The 25,120-nt window shown below is 32.0% G+C and overlaps 1 protein-coding gene across 1 annotated transcript in view; it reads right to left on the bottom strand.

Moving 5' to 3' along the window:
• The window catches only part of LOC129217009 (cGMP-dependent protein kinase, isozyme 2 forms cD4/T1/T3A/T3B-like), a 56,036-nt gene that overhangs the window by 17,423 nt on the left and 13,493 nt on the right, over positions 1-25,120 (bottom strand). Inside the window, exons 3-12 of the mRNA XM_054851236.1 lie at positions 14,558-14,724; positions 11,001-11,114; positions 7,448-7,553; positions 7,066-7,129; positions 4,498-4,575; positions 4,330-4,424; positions 3,524-3,595; positions 2,487-2,564; positions 2,191-2,278; positions 1,840-1,979 (exon numbers count right to left, since the gene is read on the bottom strand). Coding sequence (XP_054707211.1) covers positions 1,840-1,979; positions 2,191-2,278; positions 2,487-2,564; positions 3,524-3,595; positions 4,330-4,424; positions 4,498-4,575; positions 7,066-7,129; positions 7,448-7,553; positions 11,001-11,114; positions 14,558-14,724 — 1,002 coding nt within the window. The remainder of the gene's footprint in view (positions 1-1,839; positions 1,980-2,190; positions 2,279-2,486; positions 2,565-3,523; positions 3,596-4,329; positions 4,425-4,497; positions 4,576-7,065; positions 7,130-7,447; positions 7,554-11,000; positions 11,115-14,557; positions 14,725-25,120) is intronic.

The raw sequence follows: 25,120 nt of genomic DNA on the forward strand, positions 1-25,120 counted from the left end.
ACAGCACTATAGATACAATAGTTGTATTTATAACTTAAAAGTTGAAGATGATTTATGCAGTACAATCAAATTGTTATTCTAATCTATTTTTAAATATAGTTGCTTCGCCTTTACTTTTATAACGTTTCCATCTTTATGGTAACACCTCTCTCCTATCATACCGTTAGCATGTTGGTTAGACATTACTCAGTGAACTTCATATTCAAACTAAGTTCTGAACTTTTACGGATTGCCTTTTCTTGACTTTTAACTGTACGTATTTAAGATTCACTCATACCTCATTGTTGCCTACCGTCGATCCACTTCTTAATTGTTTTGTTCAAGCATATTAAGAATTTCTACCTTCTTTTAATCTGTCAAACTTTCTCTTTTGTCTTCACAAACTTTAGCTGAAACAGCGGGCTTAGGTGCCACAATATTTCATCACCTTTCATATTTAAAATTTTAAAAGATTAATGAAAAATATGGAGTAGTCATTTATACACACTAACAAAGTGTTATTTAAACTAGCACGATGTGGGAACTTGAGCAGTCAGGGGTACTAAAAGGATGATTGTACATTCATGAAACCAATATTTAGCATTCAATAACAAAGCCGATACTTAGCACTACGATTTCTTTCCAAAAAATTTTGTGTTGCGGACGAGGAATTCAAGTTAGCTCTACAATTTGTTACTCAAGAAAAACTCGTGTTATAGCCATTTCGGTTAAATTGAATCGTGTTATAGTGGAAGTCGACTGCATACAGAAAAATCTCATTACAGTGAATAATAATACGATTGAATAACCATTTCAGCAAAATAAATTTTCATTTCTGTTTAAATTGCCATTACATTGTTTCCATTCCATTACAACAAAACTCTCATTATAATTTGCGGTCCTTCGAAGTTTGTTGTAACAGGATTTAACAGCATATTAAAAAATTGAAAATTAGTTTGGGACTGTATATGCACCGAAGTAATACATTTTTTTCAAAACTAACAGTAAGAAATGCAGCAATATTAGTCTAAATTCAGTTTCTAAAACTTAGAATATACACAGCAGTGTCTTAAAAATCCGAAGTAATTGGGGCTCACCATACCTCAGTGTACCGAAAACTCAGATTATCTGAAAAATTCTTAGTGATTAAACTTTGCACAGTTCTAACTACACAAAGACATTCTTTTTTCTTCTTTGAAAAATAAGTATTGTTTTCATAAAAAAATTATCACTCAAATTTCAACATGTATTTATTTCTATTTTAATTATTCCTAAATGTATACTGAGAACTTTTTTTTAAGGTGTCTGCACACATTCATGTGTGTAAAGTTGAATGCAACTAAAAAATGCATTTTGACTGCCCCTAAATCAATTTTAAAGAGCATTGTAATGACATCTGTATGTATGCGCATGCATCTCACATAACACAAAATTGTTAATTGTTGAAGTTGCGTCAAGTTGTGCCCCTCCCTTCTTGATAACAATTGAATGCTTACTCGTTCTTCGTGTTAAAACAATGGTTATTTCAAGTTGTTTTAGTATCAAGTTATAATCTTCAAAGCATGTCTTAATACATCGATATTAATCAATGAATATTTTGTGCTACTTGGAGTGCGTCGTTGGCACTGACCTCTCACTGCCTTTCTTTCAAAATTGTTTTGTTGTATGTAATTAAAAAAGTCTTACAAAAGCCAAAAATTTCAATTTTTGGATTTGTGAAAATCATATTTTTAACTTTATAAATATACCTCGAACTGTAAATAAAGAGTCTTGAATCAAATGGAACCTCTGACTTCCGAGACTCTACTGTGTATATATATGTATATAATCTTTATAGGGAAACAATAAAATGAAGCTTACTTGACAATAAAATCACAGTCAACTTCTTCCATGATATTTTTTTCAGACATAATATGTTGCTGTTGTCTGGTTTCTACAATTTGGGCTTTCTTCATCACTTTCAAAGCAAAAGATTTAACTGGATCATTGGCAATTTGAACCTGTAAATGCATATACATATAAAAAGAATGTAATACAATTTTTAAAAATCAAGAAGACCCAAACAGTTATTTCATTAAGTATTTTTTAATGTACATGAAAGTTACCCATAAAAAAGGTCTAAGTGTTCAGTTTTTTAATGAAAATAGTTAAAATTATTTAATATGACTGATATATTTTTATAAGTATCAGTTTGATAAATGTGAAACATACCAATTCAACTCTGCCAAAGCCACCGACACCTAAAGTAACTACTACACGCAGATCTGAAAGTTTCAATTTCAAAAATTCTTCATCCACTCTGAAAAAAAATCAGTAGCATAATGTTCATTTGTTGTTCACATCAAAATGAGAGTTAAAACATCACAGTCTAATATATGTATGTACTAACCTGAAGAAATTATCTGATTTTGCATGAAAAATAAAATTATACGCATTACAATTTTTTTAAAAATTTTTTTTAAAGATAATAAATTCACACATAAGAAATGAGTTTCTTAATTCAATACCTTCTCTTCACTGGAACCATTTCATCATAATTCTTGTCCTTAATTTCATTTATGTTGCTAATTAATTGGTTGAAAGACCTAAAAGATATTTTCAGTTAATAATCTTCAAAAGCCAATTCAAAACATTTTCTTATAACACACAAAATACATTACTAAAAGACCTTAAACTGAATTATTGTGGATCACTAAAATTATCATATGTTTCAAAGAGGGTCTTAAACTTTTAGAGCTTTATTTTAAAGTTTTTTTTTTTAAATTTATATTAGTTGAATATTGGGTTTATGCAACAAAAAATTTCACAAGGCAATGCATGTAAAGTAAGTCCTGGTAATTAAAGCATTCATCTTCCCCTCTCACCCCAATCCACAAATCCTTTATCTTTAAAAAATCTGAAAATCTTCAACTTAATATTTAAAATTCATTTTAAATATATAAAAGATATTCCCATACTGAATATCTACTACTGCTGAATATACATACAACATATAGAATCCCATACTGAATAACTTAAAACAGCTGACATTTTTTTAAATATAAAAAAGCATTAAAGAAATAAACCTAAGCATAGTGAATACAAATGTGCTAAAATTAGAAATATGAATTGGTAAAAAAAAACTATCAACAGAATGATGTTGGTATTGTCAAATCAAAACAAGAATTTAAGGATCACATTTCAATGCTTTTTGTTAGTTACATATTAATGTTGCAGAGATGAGTTTTTATTTCTTCAGATGAAAAACTTTTAAGAGGCAATACTATAATTATTACATTTGTAAGCACATATAAGCCATTCACAAGTCAAATAAATTAAATCCAATACATTTTCACATTTTAGTCCTAAAACTTGTATTCCAATGTTTCTAAGAGTAAAGTTCTTATCAAGTACATTTCTAAAGCAAGTGGTAGTACAAATTGTACTGTGACTGCTCCACTACAAAGGAAGAAATCTTCTTCTTTGTCAGTTTGGCAACTGAATGGCTTACATAGCCAATAGCATAGCCATAACTAAAGTAATTAAATTTCTGTATCTAACTTACTCTCTATCAATCACTAAGCACATAACACCATCTGGATCATCTGAAATAATATTGGCTGTCCTAACATCTTCACTGAAAATAAATAAATAAATATAGTACATTAGAAGATATCTACTAATGTCCATACATACATACATGCTATTAATACATCAAAAGAAAAAAAAATCAGCACTCCCAAAATACATGTATGAGTTTCAATTTATCTATTTTGCCCATTTTAAATTTTTAGTCACTCTATTTTTAAGTTGATCGCTTAATTTTTAGTTTCATTATTCAAATACTTCCAGAATTAAATTTAACTAGAATAAAAAAGTTTTAAAACGACATATTAAGAAAAATAATAGCAAAAGATTAATAATACAAGTGTATAGCTATGACAAATCATAGTATGAAGTGGTTATAACAGACTTTTAATTCACACCATGTTTATACAAACAAAGTTTAAAATAGAATCTTTAAATTATAAGCTATTTTTTTCTAATATTTACCATTTGTACTGTTATTATCACTTTTAAATTCAAATCAACTTTAAAATGCAAACTCAACTGCTTATGTATCAAACCATACGCAAATTTTAGACGATTATGAATCTTTAGATCAGTGGATATGAGAGGGAACTGTAACTACAAATAATGACACAAAGACATACTAAAAGCTGCATTAAAGGTGAAAATCAGATCCAAAAAACTTTGTAAAAATCTTTCAAATCATCACTTGAATTGCAAGAATTAAAACGCACAAATTGTCTTGCTACGTTAAATATTGCAGTATCAACTATGGGTCATAAAATGAGGCTAAAAACTTACCCTTGCAAGGCTTTCTCCCCAAAAAAGTCTCCTCTTTGTAAATACCGAATAAACTTTTCTTCTTCAGAGCCTGCATCTTTCATAGTAACTTTCACCTATGAAACATGGAATTTTTAAAATTTGATTTTTCTATTGGAAACAGTTTATTACAAGTTAGGGCACAGTTACCTTTCCTTTACTGATAATGAAAAATGTATCGCCTCTTGCACCTTGTCGAATAATGTAATCACCTTCATTATAAGTTGTCTATAACAGAAATTATTTTATGAGTATATTAATGAAAACATGAGTATTTTATTCTAAAATATTATATTAAAGTCAATAAATAAATACAAAAATAATACAGTAGACCCTTGTTTTTTGCGCGGGGCTTAAGTTCCACGGAAATGCTGCGTAAATCGAAACTGCCTAAATTGAGATCTAATACTAGTGTTAAAATAGGGGTTTGGTTCTGTAGATAAAAAATACTTCATTTCAGTGATAAATAATTGTATAATAAGTTTAACGTGCACTTATATCGACTTTTATGCACAACATGCATTAAGAGAACATAAATCAATTGTGTGTCCTGTTTATAAAGAGGAGCTGGCTATGATAGTCTTTTGGCAGTCATTAAGAACTTTTCTCTGTAACTCTTAGCAGATCATTAATCCATTTATGATTATTTGCATCATTTCCATGATAGAATCTTCCTCCACTAACATATCAGAAAGATCATTTCTATTGTCTAGGAATGGCGCAAAATTTTTAATGTGAACGTTTTTGGTTGTGCGTCACCATGTCGGTATCCTCGTTGCTTTTGGCCTCCTTTTCCACTCCTAAAAGCTCTTCTTCCAGTGAGTTATGAGAGGTGTGAGTTTAATAACTGGAAAGAGCTCTAGAACCAATTGCATAAAATGTCTCTAGTGGCCCAAGCTCGATTATTAGCATGCCAAAATGCATTTGATTATGCATAATCTGCAATCTTTAGGATTTTGGATTTTGAGAGGGGAAAATTTTATCTGTTTGCATTGCCACATCCGCGTAAAACCGAAACTCATCCACGTGAAATAATATAAAGGTGTCAACTTTTAAACTACGCATAATCTAAAGCGCATAAAATAAACCCGCGTAAAACGAGGGTCTACTGTACAAATAAATAATTAAATTAACAAAAGGACAGGAAAATGAAATAAAAAAAACTTATTTCATTAAGAAATAAAAACTCATAATTTTAAGTATCTCAACACCTGTTTGTATAATACTAAGCTTTAAAGTGATTGATTTAGTAACAAATATGCACTTTCATTCATGGCTGCATCAAATATTATGCTTTTTAAATCCCAGTTCCTCACATCAAGTTTAATTAAGTTTAAATTATTTCTCACTGCTTAGAGCATGTTCAAATTTACTTTATAGGGGATAAAAGATTGATAATAAGATTATAACACATGTTAACTGTACACATAGATTAAAAAAAAAAAAAGCAAGGGTTTTCACAGCAAACTTGAATTACTTATTTTAGTGCTTGTTTCCTTTTTTCTTTACAGTTTTTTTCAAACATGTTGATTAAAGAATATATCTGATATTTTTAGCATCTGAGTAGAAAAAGCGATTCTATCGCAACCATATTTAAAATCTAATCAAACAAGGGGGGAAAAAAAGCTTTCAACATTCACTAAAATGTATATTTTATAATTCTAAATTTTTCTTAAATAAGGAATTAAAAAATTGAAGGATAAAAAAGGGAATAATTGAAGAGTTCCCCCCCCCCCCCCCGTAATTGTCCAATCATACATTGAACTGAATCAAATACTAGTGGAGCTTTTATGCCGCCCCCATATTATTTTCTGACAAGGGAGCAAAATGCCTATTTTGAGCAGATAATGAATCACCAACTTTGTAAACAAACGTGTTCATAAAAAATTCACTAAAATTCATTTACATGTTATGCAGATATTTTCTTTTAATTCTGTGAAATCTACAATTTTATGAAATGTGCAGATTGAAATATTTAGTTTTTTTTCTCCTGCTCAAAGAAAAACTATAAATAGCCATCAAAAAGTTTTCCGTAGAATTAACAACAGAACATGAAATAAAAATTACCTAAACTGGAAAAAATATCAAGTAGATCAAACAAAATCTAGCACATGGTAAAACACTTAAAAGATCAAAAGATTTAGCCACTGGCCACATTTTTCAATGTTGATGCTAATATGTGTAATTAGTAATCTTTAAAAGAGTAAGTAATTTTATGAAGTAATAATAATGATAATAACAGAGGCAGCCTAAATGTACTAATGAGCATTTCAAATGCAATTGACACACACCCGAATTTTAAACCTTTTGCATTGTAAAATAAGTCCTATCAACATAAGTTAAATCAAAACTTCTAGAATAATGGAACAGAAAGAAACTTTTCACATTCCTAGAACTTCATTCTGAACTCCCAATACACTTTACATATTTGTCTGAACTCTACTAAATAAACCATGAATATTATAATACAAGAGAAAAAACAAGAAAGTTGAATAAATTGCATTTTATCCACATATAATAACACATAAAATAAAACATAATTCATCTATCATCAAATTCATTATTATTATCACTAAAACATAATGACAATAAATAAGTACAATTAATAAATTAGTGTGGGAAAAAAGATATCATGCTAAATTCTGCTTTTAAGTAAAGTGAACAAGCGTTGAAACAAAAAAATACAATTTTAGAAATACATATGAAAAGACAGCTTACCTCTTCTAAAACATCCGCAATTTTTATTAAGAATTCCTCATTAAGATTTCTAAATGTTGGGACACTAAAAATAGAAATTGAAACATACAATTCAGATTTACATTTTATAGTTATGTTAAAGTTTAAAACACAAAAACTACAAGACAAATAAAAATTTAATACTTGACATAGAAAATTCCTATTTGCTATTGAATAAATTATCTTTTCATAAGAAATACAAGATAAAAGTTATAAATTGAAATTAGCCAACAAATTACATTTTTTTAACATTAAAAATTGATTTTGATCTTGTACTCATAATAAAAAACAAAAAAGGATTTTTGGAAGTAATGCAGCAGATTTGCACTTTGCATATTATTGCGTCACAAATCAAAAGAAATACCTCTTTAAGAAGTCTGTGTATTCTGCTTGTCGAACAAGACCAGTCCTCATCATTATGGTTTGGAAACATTGTCTTTCTATTGCCCATAGTTTGCAATCCATAACAGCTGCAAAAATACAAAATTTCTTTAATGAAGTAATTACAATATTGAGAAACATAAGTTTTAAGGTTTCAACCATGTTGGGGATTTTAGGAGAGGGAGCAAAAGCAAAAAGAATTCAAGGTTGTTAGGGCTGGCTTAATATGAGTATTTTACATGATACAGCATGTCAGGGGCGGCATTTCAGCATTTCATTTGGGGGGTCGAGTTTCTTAAATATGTATTACAACAGTGCGGTCCCAAACACTCATTAGCTAAGAGGAAGTGGTCATAAAATCGGTTTAATATGAATAAAAATTAGTGTTTAGAAACAATTAAAATTTTGATTCACTTTTTAATAAGTTATCATATAATACATCTCGATCTTAACGTTTTTATACCTTTTAGGAAAGTTTTATTGCATGATTTTTGGAATTCGGAAGAGCAGGGAATCGTGTTACTAATCTATCAATGCCCCCAGTGTCGTGCTGTTTTGCCAGTACAATTAAATAAAAAAGTGGTTTTTTTCCCCATTGTGCTTCAAAAATAATTCTATAACCTCCTGAGACATAAAAAAAAAAACTTTCTCTACTAGCTGAGCTGATTGGAATAGTTAAAAAATAATTGAACTAATAAAGTTATGTATGAAAACACTTTTTATGTCTTGCTCTTCAAAATCACCCAAGCAACTCAAAAATTGTGAGGAGCTTAATTTTTCATCATTGAATAATCTAGTCTCGTGGGCGCTCTCAGCTTCAATGAGATGTCATCTGCCTCCAGCTCTGTTATTCACAATTCTAGACTGAGTCCATAACAAGGACGAAACTGCAGTCTCTGGATGTGCTAACCGGTCTGTCAGTTTATTGCTTGTAATTTTTTTTTTTTTTTTTTTGCCTCATGCTAAAAATTTTACTCATAATTGAAACAATTTATTTTTCGTTTTCAAAATCCAATCCAGATAATATAGAGCCAACCATACAGAAAAATAATTTTCATCAAATCTTGTGTTAATTTCATCCTAAACTGAATCTATTACTTCATACAAATATTAAAAAATCAATGTTTGACTTCACATCATCATGTGGATTTTTGTCACTTTTTTTTTTTTTTGATTGAACTCTGGTTTGAATAGTCAGAAAATTAAGGGAAGCGGATTGAAGATGATTTGATACGGTGAACTTTTTTAAAAACTGTCCTCAATACAAACAAATTGAATAAAAATTCAAACGAAGTCATACATGCTAAAGGGCGTGAGCTTTTCCACCATTGAAGAAATCGTTTTGCAATAATTCTTCCAGTCGTCAAATCACTGCTTTGAAGTTACGGAGAAATTCTTTTATGATTTTAGCTCTTGAAGAGCATCTTGTGTCACTCCGAGATTGCATAATTATAGAGCCCCATAAAAGGTATTTGTTGATATGTTTTTTTAAATTCAATAACTGCATGCATTTTTAAGATGTTTCTATGAAAGCATATAATGCATGAGCAGCTGAAACGTGTTTCTAGCAGAAGAAAGCGATGAATACTCCATTAAATAAACATGCACTTAAAAAATGAGCATAAAAGTCAATGTAAAATATCAAGGAATTTTCTTGGGAAAACCATGAAGACACACCACTTTGCACAAGCCTCTCATACTGGACATACCACCGATACACTGGGCACACAAGTATGAAATAAGAGTATTTAGCCTATATGAGGAAATGTCTTTTTTATTCAAAATTAACCATGGTTCTCTATCAGTTTTCTATGTTCTAAAAAGGCCGAAAAATACTTCATGAATTTCTAAGTCATCATCCAAATAACGAAAAACACTTTTTCTAGTCTGGGAATGTGTCGAGTTTCATCAAATAGTTACTGAGAACCAGCGAAACTTTTTTTAACTCAACATTGATTACCGACTTACCTAAATTAAATTCACCTATTTTCTATCATTCTGCTCAAAAAATTTGGGGGTGCGACCGCCCCCTCTTGACCCCCCTATTTGCCGCCCCTGCAGCATGTCAATCCAGCAGTGGTGCAGCAAAACAGGGGGGAGGGGGTGAAAACACCACCCAGGGGCATTGTTTTTAACATAAATGCAAATTCTAATACAGTAGTTTATGCATATGAAAGGGCTGCTTTGATCCAAAAAATCCCCTTCAAAAGGTATTTTTGATCAAAAAAAAAAAAAAAAAAAAAAAAAAAAACAGAAGGTATTTTCGATCAAAAAACCTCCACCAGAAGGTATTTCTGCCAAAACTTCTTTCTTGAAAAAAAAAAAAAAAAAAAAAGAATATGAAAGAAAATAAAAAATACAATAACAATCTTGATTGTAACAATATGGAATGCAAAGATTATATGATGGTTTCATAAATAGGTGGCATAAGTATTGTGATTCAAGAGTTAAAACCGAGTTTTTCTGTTTATACTTGCAATCATTAGGCCAAAAATTTGTTTGCAGTTGAAGCCTTACATTTCAGAGCTAGCTGTTCTGAGGGATATATCTAACATATATTGCCGTTCCTGAGCTAACAATAATGTGAGACAGATAACCAGCCCAATAAAGTTAGAAGCAATTGATGGAAAAATATGCAGGTCCAATACTATCATTAATATAAAATTTATGTTATTTAAATCAGAAGTTAAACTCGAACACAAATAAGACACTTCAAATTATAACACAAAATGGAAAAGACATAATTTTTCTACCCATTTTAAAGAGTTTTAATCGGAAATGATGTAATGGTGTTCAAGAATCAATAAAACAAGGAGTTGAAACACATTTTAGACTGCAAGATACAACACTTATGCAGTCTCTTGGTTATCATTGAGAGAAATTTCATTTCTAAAGAACTATGAACAATAACTTAATGAAATGTCTGAAGTAAAATAGGTTTCATGCTGTGATAATCAAAATTTTACTAAATTAGTACAAAACCAAAAATGAAAGCTTGAAGTTCACTCTCTACAGCATTTTTACAAGGCATAAAAATTAATTTGCTGAACAGAAAATGTTAAGATTTTCAAATTAAATTCAGCACATAGAAAAAGAATATCAAGTTTACTACTACAGTATCAGACTAATGAGACATAAGGAAATACTAATTTTAAAGCAAAGGGAACATGTGTCAGTAAATGAAACTACCTAAATATAATTGTTTAAAATTATTATACTGTTTTTTCCGCTAAATGTGTGTGTTGTTTAATATTTTTTTAGAAAATAAATCTACTTTTCAAAAACAGTTTGATACTAACTCACTATACTAAAACAATGTTTTAGAAGTTATTTGAAACATCATGAATATTTTTTTTCCCCTTTTTATTCTTTTTTATTTTTTGACATATTTATCTTCTGTACATATGTTTGCTTGTATACGTGTCAATACCAGAAATTGATACTCATGAAAACCAGTTGAAATTTGATTTCCAAACTGAAAATTTGTAGATAAACAGGTTTTAAAAATCATTGTTACTGAGCAACCTACCACATACCTTTCACTGTTGCAGTCCTGGTGCAGTTGTACAAAATTGCTAATTCACCAAAAACTTTACCAGGTCCAAGGTTGCATAGAAATTTTCCTTCTTTCGAAACTTCAACCTTACCCTCTGAAATTACATTAAAAAATGGATTATTACAAGAAAAAAAAAATCAATATAATACTGAAAGCGTATCTAAATTCTCAAGAAATATTTTTAAAAAGCAATGTGATAATTACATTGACACAAAAAATTTTCTTCAGCAGGGGATTGCCCCCCCCCCCTCCCACCAAAGGGTTTTACTAAACACTCCAATGCATATATTATAAGGCATAACGGTACGTCCTAGAAAGTTCAAATTTGGTACGTAGACTCCTATTGGGATCTAGTTGTGCATCTCCTTTTTTGAACTCAAGTGGTGTTATAGTTTGTCAAACACCAATATATCCAATATATCGCCAAGCTTGTGGTTGCCAATTTTTGTCGCCAACTTGGCGACAAATTTGGCAGGTTTTTTTAATTTTTAATCTGGTATCAATTTTTCCACTATTGGCGATATTTAGAGTTAACCATTAAATCACATTAAAATTGCCAATATTGGGAAAATTAATCTGTGAATGAAATATTTTTATTTTTGCTTTGGTTTGCAACAAACTTGGGGTGAAAATATGTAAAGTGTTTCTTTGCTTACTCCAAGTGCAAGGCATTATTATCATTAAACTAGTGTAAAAGGAAGTCATGTGATGCACACATCAGCGCGTTTAACATTAAAGTAGCACATCTTGTGGCACTGAAACATGTATTAACATTTTCCAAACACTTTTAATTCGCATAATTTGACACCCCTCAAATAAAACTGAATTTCTAGTTAAATTTTGAACTGTGTTTTGCATATTCAAACACTGGTACAAACTCTAGACTACAGCGTTCATACTCAATTTGGATAACAAAATTCCATGACTTTTCCAAGACTTCATAAAATTTTTCATGACCTCGTTACACGAAGAGAATAGTACTATTTAAAGTAAAAATTGACAACTTTTCTGGAAATGGGCAGTAGAAAAACTGTTACGTGAGTGCCATTGCCTCATTGAAGCACTTACTAGTGACTGAAAAAATATCAGTGCAGACTGCAGATACTAATAAATTATTCATATTTGTCTTTATCATATAAATTCAAGCAAAATAAAAATATAGTGAATGCAATACAACTGATGCTTAAATATCTATTGAAAATTCAATAAATAGGGCCGAATAGTAATAAAAAGGGCAAAATTAAATGAATCATTACCAGGTTTCCAATAATAAATTTACTTCATAAAAACATTATCCTTTGGTGTCATTAGTGCATCTAATCACCCATGTAACTTGACAGTATATGCGTTCATTAAAGTAAAGCCAATTTTTTCAGTAAATTCATTTTCTAAACCAGATATTTCAGCTGGCCACAAGGATCAGTTTTGCGAGCTGTATGTTGGGCACCACTGTTTTAGAGTATTAGAATTCTCCTATTTCTATGTCCTATTGCCTGACTAAAGTCTTTATTTTCTAAAGCCTTCAACATATTAAGATAAACTCTGGTAAATACAAAATATAAGTGCTGAAAATAATGGTAAATTCAAAATTAAGGACGCCCAAGTAATACAATCACATTACAAAAAAAGGCAAGCAGCTGTTACAGAGGTGGATGAAATTGGATTCCAAAACTCGTATTTGTTTTTGAGATCGTTCATTCATATGCAATATTACTAAATCACTCAATATTTCCAGCGCTCTTTTAGCTATTGTTACTTTCTTACTGCCCAATACATTTTTCCATGACTTAAAATAAATTTCCATGACTTTTAATAAAAATATTAATTTTCCATGACTTTTCCAGGTCTGAAATTTGTTAATATTTTTTCCATGACTTTCCAGGATTTCCATGACCTGTACGAACCGTGAAATTATTATTTTTTTCAACATTAAAGCTGCATATCTTATGCCACTGAAACAAATATTAAAACTTTTTTAAAAAAAAGTTTCAATTTCAAAATTTGCTGCCCCTAAAATCTGCCGCCTAGGTCGCCTACCCCTAGAGCCGGACCTGAGAATGACCCGGTTATATTCATAAGCTGCTGTCTTGAGCAAACTCCCACAGTGACAGACCCACACCTGACTTGCAGCAAGATATATGTGTGTCATCTTAGATTCCTAAAGGTGTGAAAAATTGTGACCTCTTTTTTGTAATTTTGGAACTCCAAACAGAGGGAGCACCAAGTACGAAAGGAATTCGTTTGAAACCCCCAGAGGAATAAATTTTACCCTTTTATTCTGATTTATTTTAATTTTCACTAGGAAGAGACTTATGTGTATCCTTTCTTTCTTCATCTCTCTTTTGGTTTTCACTAAAATGAAAATTCCTTCATTTGTTAGAGCAAGTGAAGCAATTCGCCGGTCCTGGTGAGAGGCTTCCATGATCTTTCTGAGCTAGGATTTTTAACATTCAGCAGACAGGGAGAAAATCGATGACTTAGAAAATAGCCATTATTGGAGTTGGTCGCTCTTAGAAGTTTCACTGTAGTAGTTTGTGAAACAACTTCTTATAATTTTTCCTAGTAGAAATAAACCACTTAAGAAAAAAAATGGTTTTCTTCCCCAAAATTTGTTTTATTTTCGAACTATTCTCATCTGCAGTACCCCAAATGGAAATGGTTAAGGGCCCTTTTGCTATACATTGTGCTGCAGGTTCCTTTCCAGTTCTGTAAAGTCTTGAAATATACTGACATAAAAATATGTTTTAGTTTCCCTTTTTGCCTCCAAGGCTGCTTGTGCTCTTGTACCCTCTGGTCTTTCCAATGTGAAGGCCATGGTCTGCTATTAGCCAACGAACGTGCAGCAACATAATGCTAGGCTGAAAATTTTATGTGATATTTTACTTGTTTGTAAAACAATTGATGTGGATATAAACAGTGATGTTCCCATCAATTTTGCTGAGGGTATGCTCCCAGTATTCCATTGTGCAAAATATGTGTATGCAATCATATACATCAAATATCTAAAAAATGTTTGAGAGTTTACCGCATTATGGAGCCTATGGGAACAGCTGCAGGGCCGGATTTGGAAGTGTGGGGGCCACGGGGCAATGAAGGAGTGGAGGCTCCTAATTAGGGTTTGAAAAGATCATCATATTTTCGAAAATATCCGATACTTTAATACATATCCGAATATTTTGATATATATGTATATATCCAATATTTTCGACCTGTGAAAGTTTATTTGTAAAAGTTATTTTGTAAAAATTTTATTGCGGGGGCCCCTTTGTTGTGGAGTCCCCGGGGCAGTAGCCCTGCCTGCCCTCCCCTAAATCCGGCCATGAATCACCCTGGATTTTAAGAGCTGTGCATTGGTATGAAAACATTGAGTTCTTTAGTTATTTTTACTGATTTTAAATAAAAGTTCTAACTTATTTTAAACTATAATTTAATTTACTTCAACCAAATTGTTTTGTATCTAGAAATTCATGGCACTCTTTTCACAATATTTTTTAAATTTCATTTAAAAACAAAATCAGTTTGAATGGTTCAACATACCTTCCATGACATACACAACTGAGCCATAGTCTCCTTCTTTAATAATTAGGCTGTCTTTAGCATATTCCACAGGGCACATGCAATCTGTTATTTCTTTTATTTGAATTCCCTCTAAATTTTTCATGAAATCATTGTCAAGAATAGCCTTCTGTATCAAGTCTTTGGATCTGTAAATTTAAAACGTGTTAAATGAGCAAAATTATAATAATTTTAGGCAGAATAAAATCTAAGTAAAATTAATGTAGGAAAAATTTAATTAAATATTCAAACATAATGAATTTCATCACGTGTTCTTGAGTAAAACTTTTGAGTACAGGTTTAAAAAACAACAACAACTTTAAAGTCTCAGTTATACTTCATTTCATATAAAGTATGATATCTCTACTATAGTTGCACTAACAATCAATAACTTTGTTTGAAATCGCTGTTCCAGAATCATTTTCACCAGACGAGACAATGTCTTTTGCTCAAGCAAATTTTACTAAATTCAAAAGCATAGGTTTTCATCTGCAGTTGATTTAAATCTAAAGGTTTTACTGAAAAAATGTGAATATATTTTTAAGATTTTTTTAGCTCTTACAAAAACTTTAAATGTAATTAATGGTTTCTAGCTAGAATTTCCAGTTTCTTTTTAAAATTAGAAGCAAAGTTTCAAAGTTACCTTGACTGAAAATTCATTTAAAGTGCAAGTAAAAATATTCACAAAATTAAAAATCAAGTTTTGCAAATGCTTTTATACCCTTATTTTATTTATGTATAATTGTTTATTATATGTAGAAAAGGAAGAATGCTAATCTGGGACAAGTTATTAAGTGAATGATTACGAATAATTAAAAATATACCTATCACTTTTTGTACCATTAATAAAATAAACCTTATTTAATACCAAGAAAAATATGTTAAATACCGATATTTTCACGGATATTTGTATGATGGCAGGTTTTTTCGCCATGATAGAAACTTAGAAGGTCTAAATAGATATATAACACTTATATAAAAATATGTACAAAAATGCTGCACTCAATTACGTATCAGCATCATCTCCGATTTGTTTACATTCCGCTCCGCTCCCGTTCTGAAAGTGAAAGTGGCCCTTGGAGTTGAGCGGTGCGTTGCTGCTAAGGTTTTCAATCCCACGCCGAATTCAATCCCGCGGGATTTCGGGATTGTAAGGAGCCAATCCCGCAGGATTGACTTTATTTTTCTAAAAATTAAATTTTTATGTTATATAGAAAAAGTAGTGCTTTTTAGGAAGGACAGGACTGCTTCTATTACTTGAATTAGCAGTTTTCTTGAATTCCATGCAGCAATTTTAAAGCACTACACAAAGTCAGATCCTATAATTCGCAACTCCAGTGGGCGGTCATTCCAAGCTCGTCAGCTTGCGAGATCGAGATTTTCGCTCACGTGATTGGTTGTGACGTAGAAATGTCACAAAGTAGTATTCTAATCTACTCGAATCTAGCCGCAAGCTAAGTTCGAGTAGATTAAAATGTTACTTTGTGACACTTCTACGTCGCAACCGATCACGTGAGCGAAAATCTCGATCTCGCAAGCTGACGAGCTTGGAATGACCGCCCAGAGCTCGAATACGCTACCTTGCAGTGATAAACAATACCAAAGAAAAGTGTAAAACAATCAATTCCACGTGTTTTCTTTGGGGTAATTTACAGGCTTCAGACATATGGTGTAATGTAATTTCAGAAAAATAAAAAAGAAAGCTTCCCACAAACACGATGAAAAATTACTGCCATTCACTAAGCGTCAAAGCAAGTTATAAATTACGGCATTTGTTTGTTTTACCTTTTTCATCCGCCATTAGACTGGCTGCAGCGTCCCCTATAGTTTATTTATTGGTGTTGCGAATAAAAAAGTTGTTGTTGTAATTTGCAAAGGGAATATTGCATAAATTATCGTTTACACCGAACAGCAGCAACTAGGGTTTCCAATCCCGATCCCCGCAGTATATTTAGCGGGATTGACCCCGCGGGATTTTGCTTCCAATCCCGTGGGGATTCCCCTTTCCCGCAATTTTGTTTCCATTCAAGCGTTTTCCAGATTTTGTCGCTCGTAAAACGACTATTTTCATGAGCATCATCTGAAGTTTGATTCTTCTTTCTCTTATCTGCAAGCAGAGCAATTAAATCCGTGTGTCTCATATAACCAACTATGGATTTACCATTTAAGAACACAAAATTAGAAAATATTTTTAGAAAATTTATTAGACAGCGTTTTTAAAACTGAAAGTTTCAGCATTTTGATCGGATCCTCCCCCCTTTTTTTTCCCCTATCCGATCAAAAAGAATTTTTTTTTTTTTTGTTTTTTTTTCAGTGTGTCATTTTTTTTTTTTCAATGTGCCTCCCTAAAACTTTTTTTTTTTTTTTGGTTACGTCACTGCACGCAGGGGCAGAATTGAAGCAAATTTGGTGAGAACTAAACAAAGGAGAAATGCCTTTTGTTTGATTCTAAACAGTTATCTTCTCAGAAATTGCATTTGCTTCAATGTTATAAAGGAAACAAATGTTTTGGAGACTTAGAGAGAGGAATATTTTCGTGCTCTAGGAAACGAGCTGATGTGTGAATCACATGACTTCCTTTTACCCCAGTTTAATGTCATTTCCCCATTATTAGCAATTTTAATGTGATTCAATTCTTTACGCTCTAAATATCACCAACAGCGGTCGAATTGAAACCAAAGTTAAAATGAAAAATAATAATAATTAAAAAAATCTACAAATTTGTCGTTAAGTTGGCGACAAAACTTGGCGACCAAAAGACTGGCGATATATCGCCAAGTGTCCGACAAATTATAACACCACTTGAGTTTACATCGAAACTAACAATGATTCCCCCCCAAAAAAAAGGGGCAAAAGACCCTCTTAGGAATATCCGAACGCAACCAAAAGGGAAGGTGCACAACTAGGTCCCACTAGGAGTCTACGTACCAAATTTCAACTTTCTAGGACATACCGTTTTTTAGTTATGCGAGATATACACACATACGCACATACATACGTACATACGGACGTCACGAGAAATTTCGTTGTAATTATCTCGGGGGTTGACAAAATGGATATTTCAGGTATCTGTAGGTTCCTAGGCATATATCCACGTGTGTTCGGGTCGAAAAAAAAACTCAACATTCATTCGGTGGTGAGAAAAATGGAAATTAAGGCCGATTTTTGAGTGAAATTTTTTTCGCGAATACAATACTTCCTTTTTTGTAAAAGGAAGTAAAAGTAGAGAATCATTGCAATGATTCTTTATTTTGTGTGACTGTGTATCATGAAATGAAGAGGCGCCACAAGATGCCCCTAATTTTATACAATCGGGCACTTTATGCGATGAGGTGCGCCTTGCAGCGTCCCTCATTTTGTGTGAATGTCGTCATGTTCCGTCAAAACGAGGGGTACCTCCTCATTTCGTGGCGCCCGGGGCGATTGCCCCGCACCTCCCCCCCTCCCCCCTTTAGACGGCCCTGGTGCCTAGAGAGGTCAAAAATGTAAGGGGATGTATGAAATTGATGGCCTCTTAATCATTTCAAACGTCTCTCAAACTCAGGGAAAGATAATGGTTTACAGTGTTTTTTTTTTTTTTTTTGTATGAGAGAAAGTAACTAAAAGGTCTAAGTATTGACACTAATTTCTGAAACTGCTTGTGTTTCAGTAAAGTACCAAAAATCGGCCAGGAATAAGGCGTTTAGCACGGTACAAACGTGAAAAATTAATTTCATGAGCAATAAAGAAGTGTTTCAAACATTTACTCCAAAAAATAATTAATTGAAACAATTACTGCAATCGACTACACTTTTACATTTTACTGATGAAGTACTTGAACACAATGTGGTTGGATAATATTGCCAATGAATTTTTAGGGGGGAGGGTATGATACTCCCTTTGTTTCCGTCCCTGGTCAGAGGTATAGAATTGAGTATCAGAGGTACTATTATAATATTGTTACAAGTACGGTGCAACTTTAAACTTTCTTTAAATGACGACACAGTTCTTGAGAAAACAGAGGAGATTTATTTACAATTATGTACAAGAAATATCGTTAACAACAGCTAAATTAACCATAGCAATTAGGCAAATATCAATTAACACCGTAAACTCAACGGTAAAACACGTATTTACATCAAAATACGCAATAACACAAGGCGAAGCGCAACGAGAAACGAAACTACGCAGTTAGAAGGCAAACCAACTATTCACAAGACGCCCCCGGCGTTTTATACCAAGCGAAGAAATATCTAGAAAATCCTACAAAGTTCTACAAATTTATCATATCTTCTGTTTTATTCCATTCACAAACCTTATCGTTCAGAAATGGGAGGACCGTATACTTCAGTCGAATGTTAGGGGGTTGTATGTAGAGGAAAGATAATGGAATAAACGCCAAATTTGCCTAGATTACAACAAATTAATCACAAAAAAATTCCTATTTACAGAATTTGTAACAATATGAATAAGAGATACATTTAAAAAGGAAAAAACCAAGGTTACCTTTTTTTCCCCCGTCGATATATCAGTTTTGTCAACTTTTTAATTTTTAAGCATCGATGTCAGGAAACATGCGTGTCGTTTCTCTAACAGAGTCATTGAATCATTACAAAAAGGTTTGTGTAATTAACTCTTAGCTGCAGAGTGTATCGCTTCTCAATTTTCTTTATGAAAAATGAAAGTAGTAGAAAATAGCATCAAACTATTTCTATTTGAAAATCTCGTTGTTCAAATTTACATTAGGTTCAAATTAAAAAGGAAATCATGCATAGGAATAGGAACGAAAAAGAATGAAAGAAAACAATTTGAAATGAAAACAAATCCAAACATTGCGTAGCATTCAAACAATCACATTTCACGCTGATTTTGTGCTAAAAATAACACGTCATAACTCAGCTCAGTTTACGAGTATGTCCTTAAAAGTAGATTCAGCTGCGTTAAAAAATTATTCCGAAGCAATTTTATGGTACAAAGAACCTTTTTTGTTGCTTCAGCTGCACAGAGTTCCACGAATATATATTTTATTTTATGATGAATATTTGATGGGATATAATTTTGTCTTTTCCACACGAAGAAAAATTCTAAGACTGCAAAACTTGTATGCAAATTGTATGTCTAGTCACAAATCTTCCAAGAATTGTGGTTTGAAGATTCTTCCAAAGTTATTGCTATGTGTTTAAAGAATGGGGTCGTTTCCGAAATCTTAAAAGTTTTTTTTTTTTTTTTTTGTCTGAAAGAGCATGTTTAAAAACACAGGATTTGACCATTTTTTATATAATTTAACCAAGTTTGCTATTTTTAAAAATTATTTCAATCGGTGCGCAGACTCAATTTCATTTTTTTACGCTTCTGCGCATGACATCACAAATGACGAACTGCTATTCACTGTTGCCATTAGCGCAGAGCGCAATATTTAATTCACTTCTTTATTCTCGTGTACTACCAACGATACGGTTGATAGCAAGCGTAGAGAGCAATATTTAATTCGCTTTTGAATTATCATAACTTGGAAATGCGGTAGACAGCAAGCGTAAACATTCAGCGCGCCAGTAGAATGCGCCAAAGTACATCATTTGTGACGTCATAAAGATCACGTCTTGTTTGAAAAATCGAACATTTAAAAAAATTATTAAAAATAACTGTTGGGAAAATTATTTTTTGGGTCCATACTTTTTTTTTTCTGGCTAATTCTATCAATTTCAGTGACTAAAAGTAGTACTTTTGACTGAAGGAAACAATTCCACTGAATCGATGAGTTCGAAAACCAATCATCTCCATCGGAACTAATTTTACAGAAGAGATTAAAAACTAAATTATTTATTGCTCTTCTGACATATAAGTTTTTTTCATTTTTTTTTACTGCAGAATATGGTTGTTTATGTAATATTCCATCACTTCTTTGGAATCACTTCTTGTTTTATTTTAAAAAATAATTAAAAACTGGAGATGACTTGCTTTCGGACAAAAACATTGAAGCTAACTTTTCATAACGCAAACAATGGGAAAGATTAATAATTATTTTCTCAAAACTTGAAATAAAGTTCATGCTACAAATTAAATAGAATATTTTTGCATCTGAATAGTATTAACAGAAAACTAAGTTATTTAAAAGCTAAACTAAAACTATAAATTTAGAAATCGTCTTCTGGAAAATTACAAGCTGTACTGGGCTGCATTAAAAATCTAAAACATTTCTTGATACACTTCCTCCTTAAGGTTTACAATTTTATGATTTTCCATAGAATTCAACAATAGAAGATCGTATACAAAATATTTTTGCTTATTACATGAACTACAATGTTTTTCGGTAGAATTCTACAATTGAAATCGGTACGCAAAAAATTTTTGCACATGCCATGATTTACTATGATTTTCAGTAGAATTCTACAATATAAAAGCTGTACACAAATCATTTTCGCACATGCCATGATTTACCGTAAACTGCGGCTACTTGGACCCGAAATGTTATATTTTTTGCGAGTTTCACACTGATTTTTTGTTAAACCCATAATGTGCACTGATAACCTTGTTTTTTCCACTTTTCAGACGTTCGGCTACCACCTTAAGCTTTTTTTAAACAACAATTGTAACTCTTTATATATATTTTTTTCTATTTTTAAAAACTGGGTTCAAGTAGCCCCGGGCTGGGGCTACTTGGTCCCACTCAGCGAAAAAGCTGTAAAATAGGTGGTGGTATCAAGAAGGACCAATAATTTTGAAAGAAAACTCAAAACACACATTCTAGTGAGCAAACTATTTATATTAACAGCAAATTATTTATATAAATATAAAATAAAAGTACATTCATAATAACATACTTTTAGGCAAAAATAATTTATCAAATAGAAATATAATCTAACTACAGCTAAAACCAAATTGAAATGATCATTATTTAAACATTAGAAATAATGAAAACTCTTCTCTTTAATGGCTTGGGTGGATTTGTTTTCTCTGATATTATTTAATACCTGCTCTTCCTCGCTACAAATACTACAGGACGCCCAGGCTTGTTTTGTAACGATCCTTTAATTTCCTTTTTCGAGTTGATATACTTAAGTCAAAATAGGGTGATGCCACTCTCTAAGACATTTCTCCGGAATTACTTTAATCTGGACACAATTGTAATTTTTCCTCTTAATAATCCACGTATTTCCTACTTTAAAGGGTTCTCTTTTACTTTCGGATCTTTTTTATCCCTAGATTTGCAAGTTATCAGGTACAAATAGTAGCTAACCTCTTTATTTAAAAAGATCACAAACTTTACTTAACATAATTTAGTGATGAAATGTGGTCTGGAGCAGCTTAAGCGCTGGGTTCAATAGCCCCATTTTAAGGCAACCAGTGCATTTTTACTAACTTATATTAGTTACTGCGTTAATTATATAGCTATAACCTTACAACACTGTTATTTTATTAAGAAATATAATGCAAACATAAAACTATCTTTACCTTGATTATATCAGATGTTTCCATGAACTTATATGTGAAAATTTGAAGACGCTAAAAACAACTGTTTTGACAACTTGCAATCACAACTTCAATCAGAAAAAGGCGAGAATAGCAGAAACTTTGTTTCATACTCCAGCCTCTGCCTATTACTGCTACCTGTCACGGAGAAGGTTTTTTAAGTCTATACAGTGAGTTTTATAGGACCAGGACGGATTTTAAACACTTTTTTTCTCATGGGTTCAAGTAGGCCCTGGAGGCTCGCCCAGTTTACGATACTATTATTTTCAGTAGAATTTTACAATAAAAAATCGGTACACAAATCATTTTCGCACATGCCATGATTTATTATGATTTTCTGTAGAATTCTTACGATCGAAAATATGTACACAAATCATTTTCGTTCCACTATGAACTGCTATTTCCGTGGAACTCTACGATAGAAAACAGGTTCGCAAATCATCATAAAGCAGTCCTTTCCCAACCAAATTAAATGTTAAATGGCTTAAATCTAAAAATTACTCCAAAGAAATCTTATTTCAGACATCATTTATGAGTTATGACACTATCTCCCGAATGAGGTTAACTCAGGTTAGATTAAAATTCAAAACTTTCACAAGAAGATTTCATTTATCTTCATTAGAGTGTTTGTTCACTTCCATATTTACTTTTCCAATAGTTAGTTCCCAACAAATTGGCTAGACTCCCATCTCTAACGATGAAAATAATGATTTCTTTCAAAGTTATAAAAAGATTTACTTTTAAAAAATGAGACTTCACCTGTCGTATTACGCACTTTACAATCTGAAAACCGAATTCAGGAACTACACAGTTGGAAACGATAAAAGAATGAACTCCTCATATCTACATTGTGGCGGTTGTATAAAAATGATTTAGTAGAAAAAAGGTAATGGGGTTGCTTTCTTCAGTCAAAAGTAGTACTTTTAGTCACTGAAATTGATAGAATAAGCAAAATAACAAAAAAAAAAAAAAAAAAAAAAAAAAATTAATTTGAATTCTGAAATTTTTGAATTCAAATTATGTTTTTCGCAATCACGAACTGAGACAGGACCCTACTCATTGGAGTTATTGTTTCTAGAAACGGCTCCCCCGCCCCCCAAGCCTGCCTCTCCTCCTGGGCGGTTACGTGTGCATAGTTGTGTGTGTGCGTAGACCTGTGTGTATGCACGTAGACGTGTGTGAGGGTATGTGTATGAAGTCGTGTGTGTGTATGTGTGTGAACGTGCGTGTGTGTAGGACATGGACGCCTCCTACCAGGAGAAGCGGGTAGCTCAAAACCGGAGCAGCCGCGCCGCGCCGCCAGCAGAGGACGGTGAGCGGTGGTGCTGCATAGGCTTCTGGTCCAAGTTGAAAAAGGCACGGACACCAAAAATCGTCAAATGAGAATAATAAGCAATCGTGATTGCTGAATAAAAATAACATGGACCCAGAAAATTTTTTCGTTTTCCAAACAGTTATTTTTCAATTAATTTTTTAAAATGTCCGATTTTTTCAAACAAGGCGTGGTCTAGATGACGTCACAAATGATGCTTTTTGGCGCATCTTTGTACCGCGTTTCCACGTTATGATAATCAAGAAGCGAATTAAAATTGCGCTCTACGTTTGCTATCAACCATATCGTTGCAAATACACGTGAGTAAAGATGCGAATTAAATATTTCGCTCTGAGAATGGCAACACAGAATGGCATTTCATCATTTGTGATGTCATCGGCAAGAAATGTAAACAATGAAAAATCACCGATTTAAGTAATTTTTAAAAAATATTAAACTTAAACAAATTATTTAAAAAATGGTTAGATCCTATGTTTTTAAGCATGTTCTTTCAGAAAAAAAAATGCTTTTAAAATATTGGAAACGACCCCATTGCACTCTTTAATGTTTATTTATAACTTCAAAATCACCCGTCAAGGTCTCGTATGACGAGTGGAAATTGCTTCTACATTTGAACGAAGCCATTGCATGTTTGGTGATATTTTCATAGTTGAAATTTTAAATCTTAACTCCAATGGATGATAATTGTTAACCACTTTTTCGTATCTTCATTCACCTAAAATTAATCGTACAAGTAAAGCAGTTAAGTTACCGGATCCAGTTCAGCTTTGTCAAAATAAAGCATTTCTTTGCATGTCAAACATTACCTAAAAATATTTTCAAATTATAATGCTATGCCATGAGTTTCGTAGCTGATGACGTCAGAGCGTACTCGATCAGTTAGAGACGCTATATATAGGGGCCTTAGATCAGTGAATTCATTGTTATATGTATGAAGATATGTTATTGTCACAAAAAAAAAAAGCGAATCAAATCTTAATATGAGATCTAGGTAATAGTGAGAAAAGATTTCAATCCAAAAAAGACGTTATTAGTGCTCCCCCCCCCCCCCCCGATAATGAGAATTTTTCAGTCGTGGTCCCGTTTTTCTTTTTCCAGTCCATAATGAAAAACAAATTAATGAAACAAAAATGATACATAAATTCATTTACTCTTTTTCAGTTGAAGGTTGATAAGGGAATTTTGGGTGGCTATTTGCATACTTTTTTTTTTTTTGTTTCCTTTTTTGTGTAAAAAATCTGTCTGTCACAACTGAGCATGATTTTATAGAAAAAAATACTTAAATTATAAATCCCAGCCATTTCATTTCTACCTAATATACGACAAAAGCGTATTATTATTCCAAACTGAAGAGCTCATTTGTTCCAAATAAAGAACATCATTATATCATTCCCACCCAGACATTCAAAACATTTGGCTGAAGGACACAATCGGACACTCGAACACACTCTCACAAGTCCAGCTTTATGTTGTTTCACATAAAAGAGACGCATAACTACTGAAGTGGAGAGTGGCATTTCGAACTGCTGCATGTTTTTCGTCAAAACAATTCCGCCGCAAATTCCTTCGAAACCTTCTAAAAATAACAATAATCATCGAACATATTTCAGGCTCGCTGATCTTTCTGTTAGAGAGCTGTTGAAGCTTACGTTTAAAAATAGAATTAAAAAGAAAAATATTTGGATTTAAAAAAAATGGACGAATGGAAGTTTTATAATGGGTTTTTCATTATCACCTTTTATTCTCCCGGAATAAGAGAAAAC

This window comes from Uloborus diversus, chromosome 2 (genome assembly GCF_026930045.1).
Source record: "Uloborus diversus isolate 005 chromosome 2, Udiv.v.3.1, whole genome shotgun sequence".
In the NCBI taxonomy this organism is placed as follows: domain Eukaryota; kingdom Metazoa; phylum Arthropoda; class Arachnida; order Araneae; family Uloboridae; genus Uloborus; species Uloborus diversus.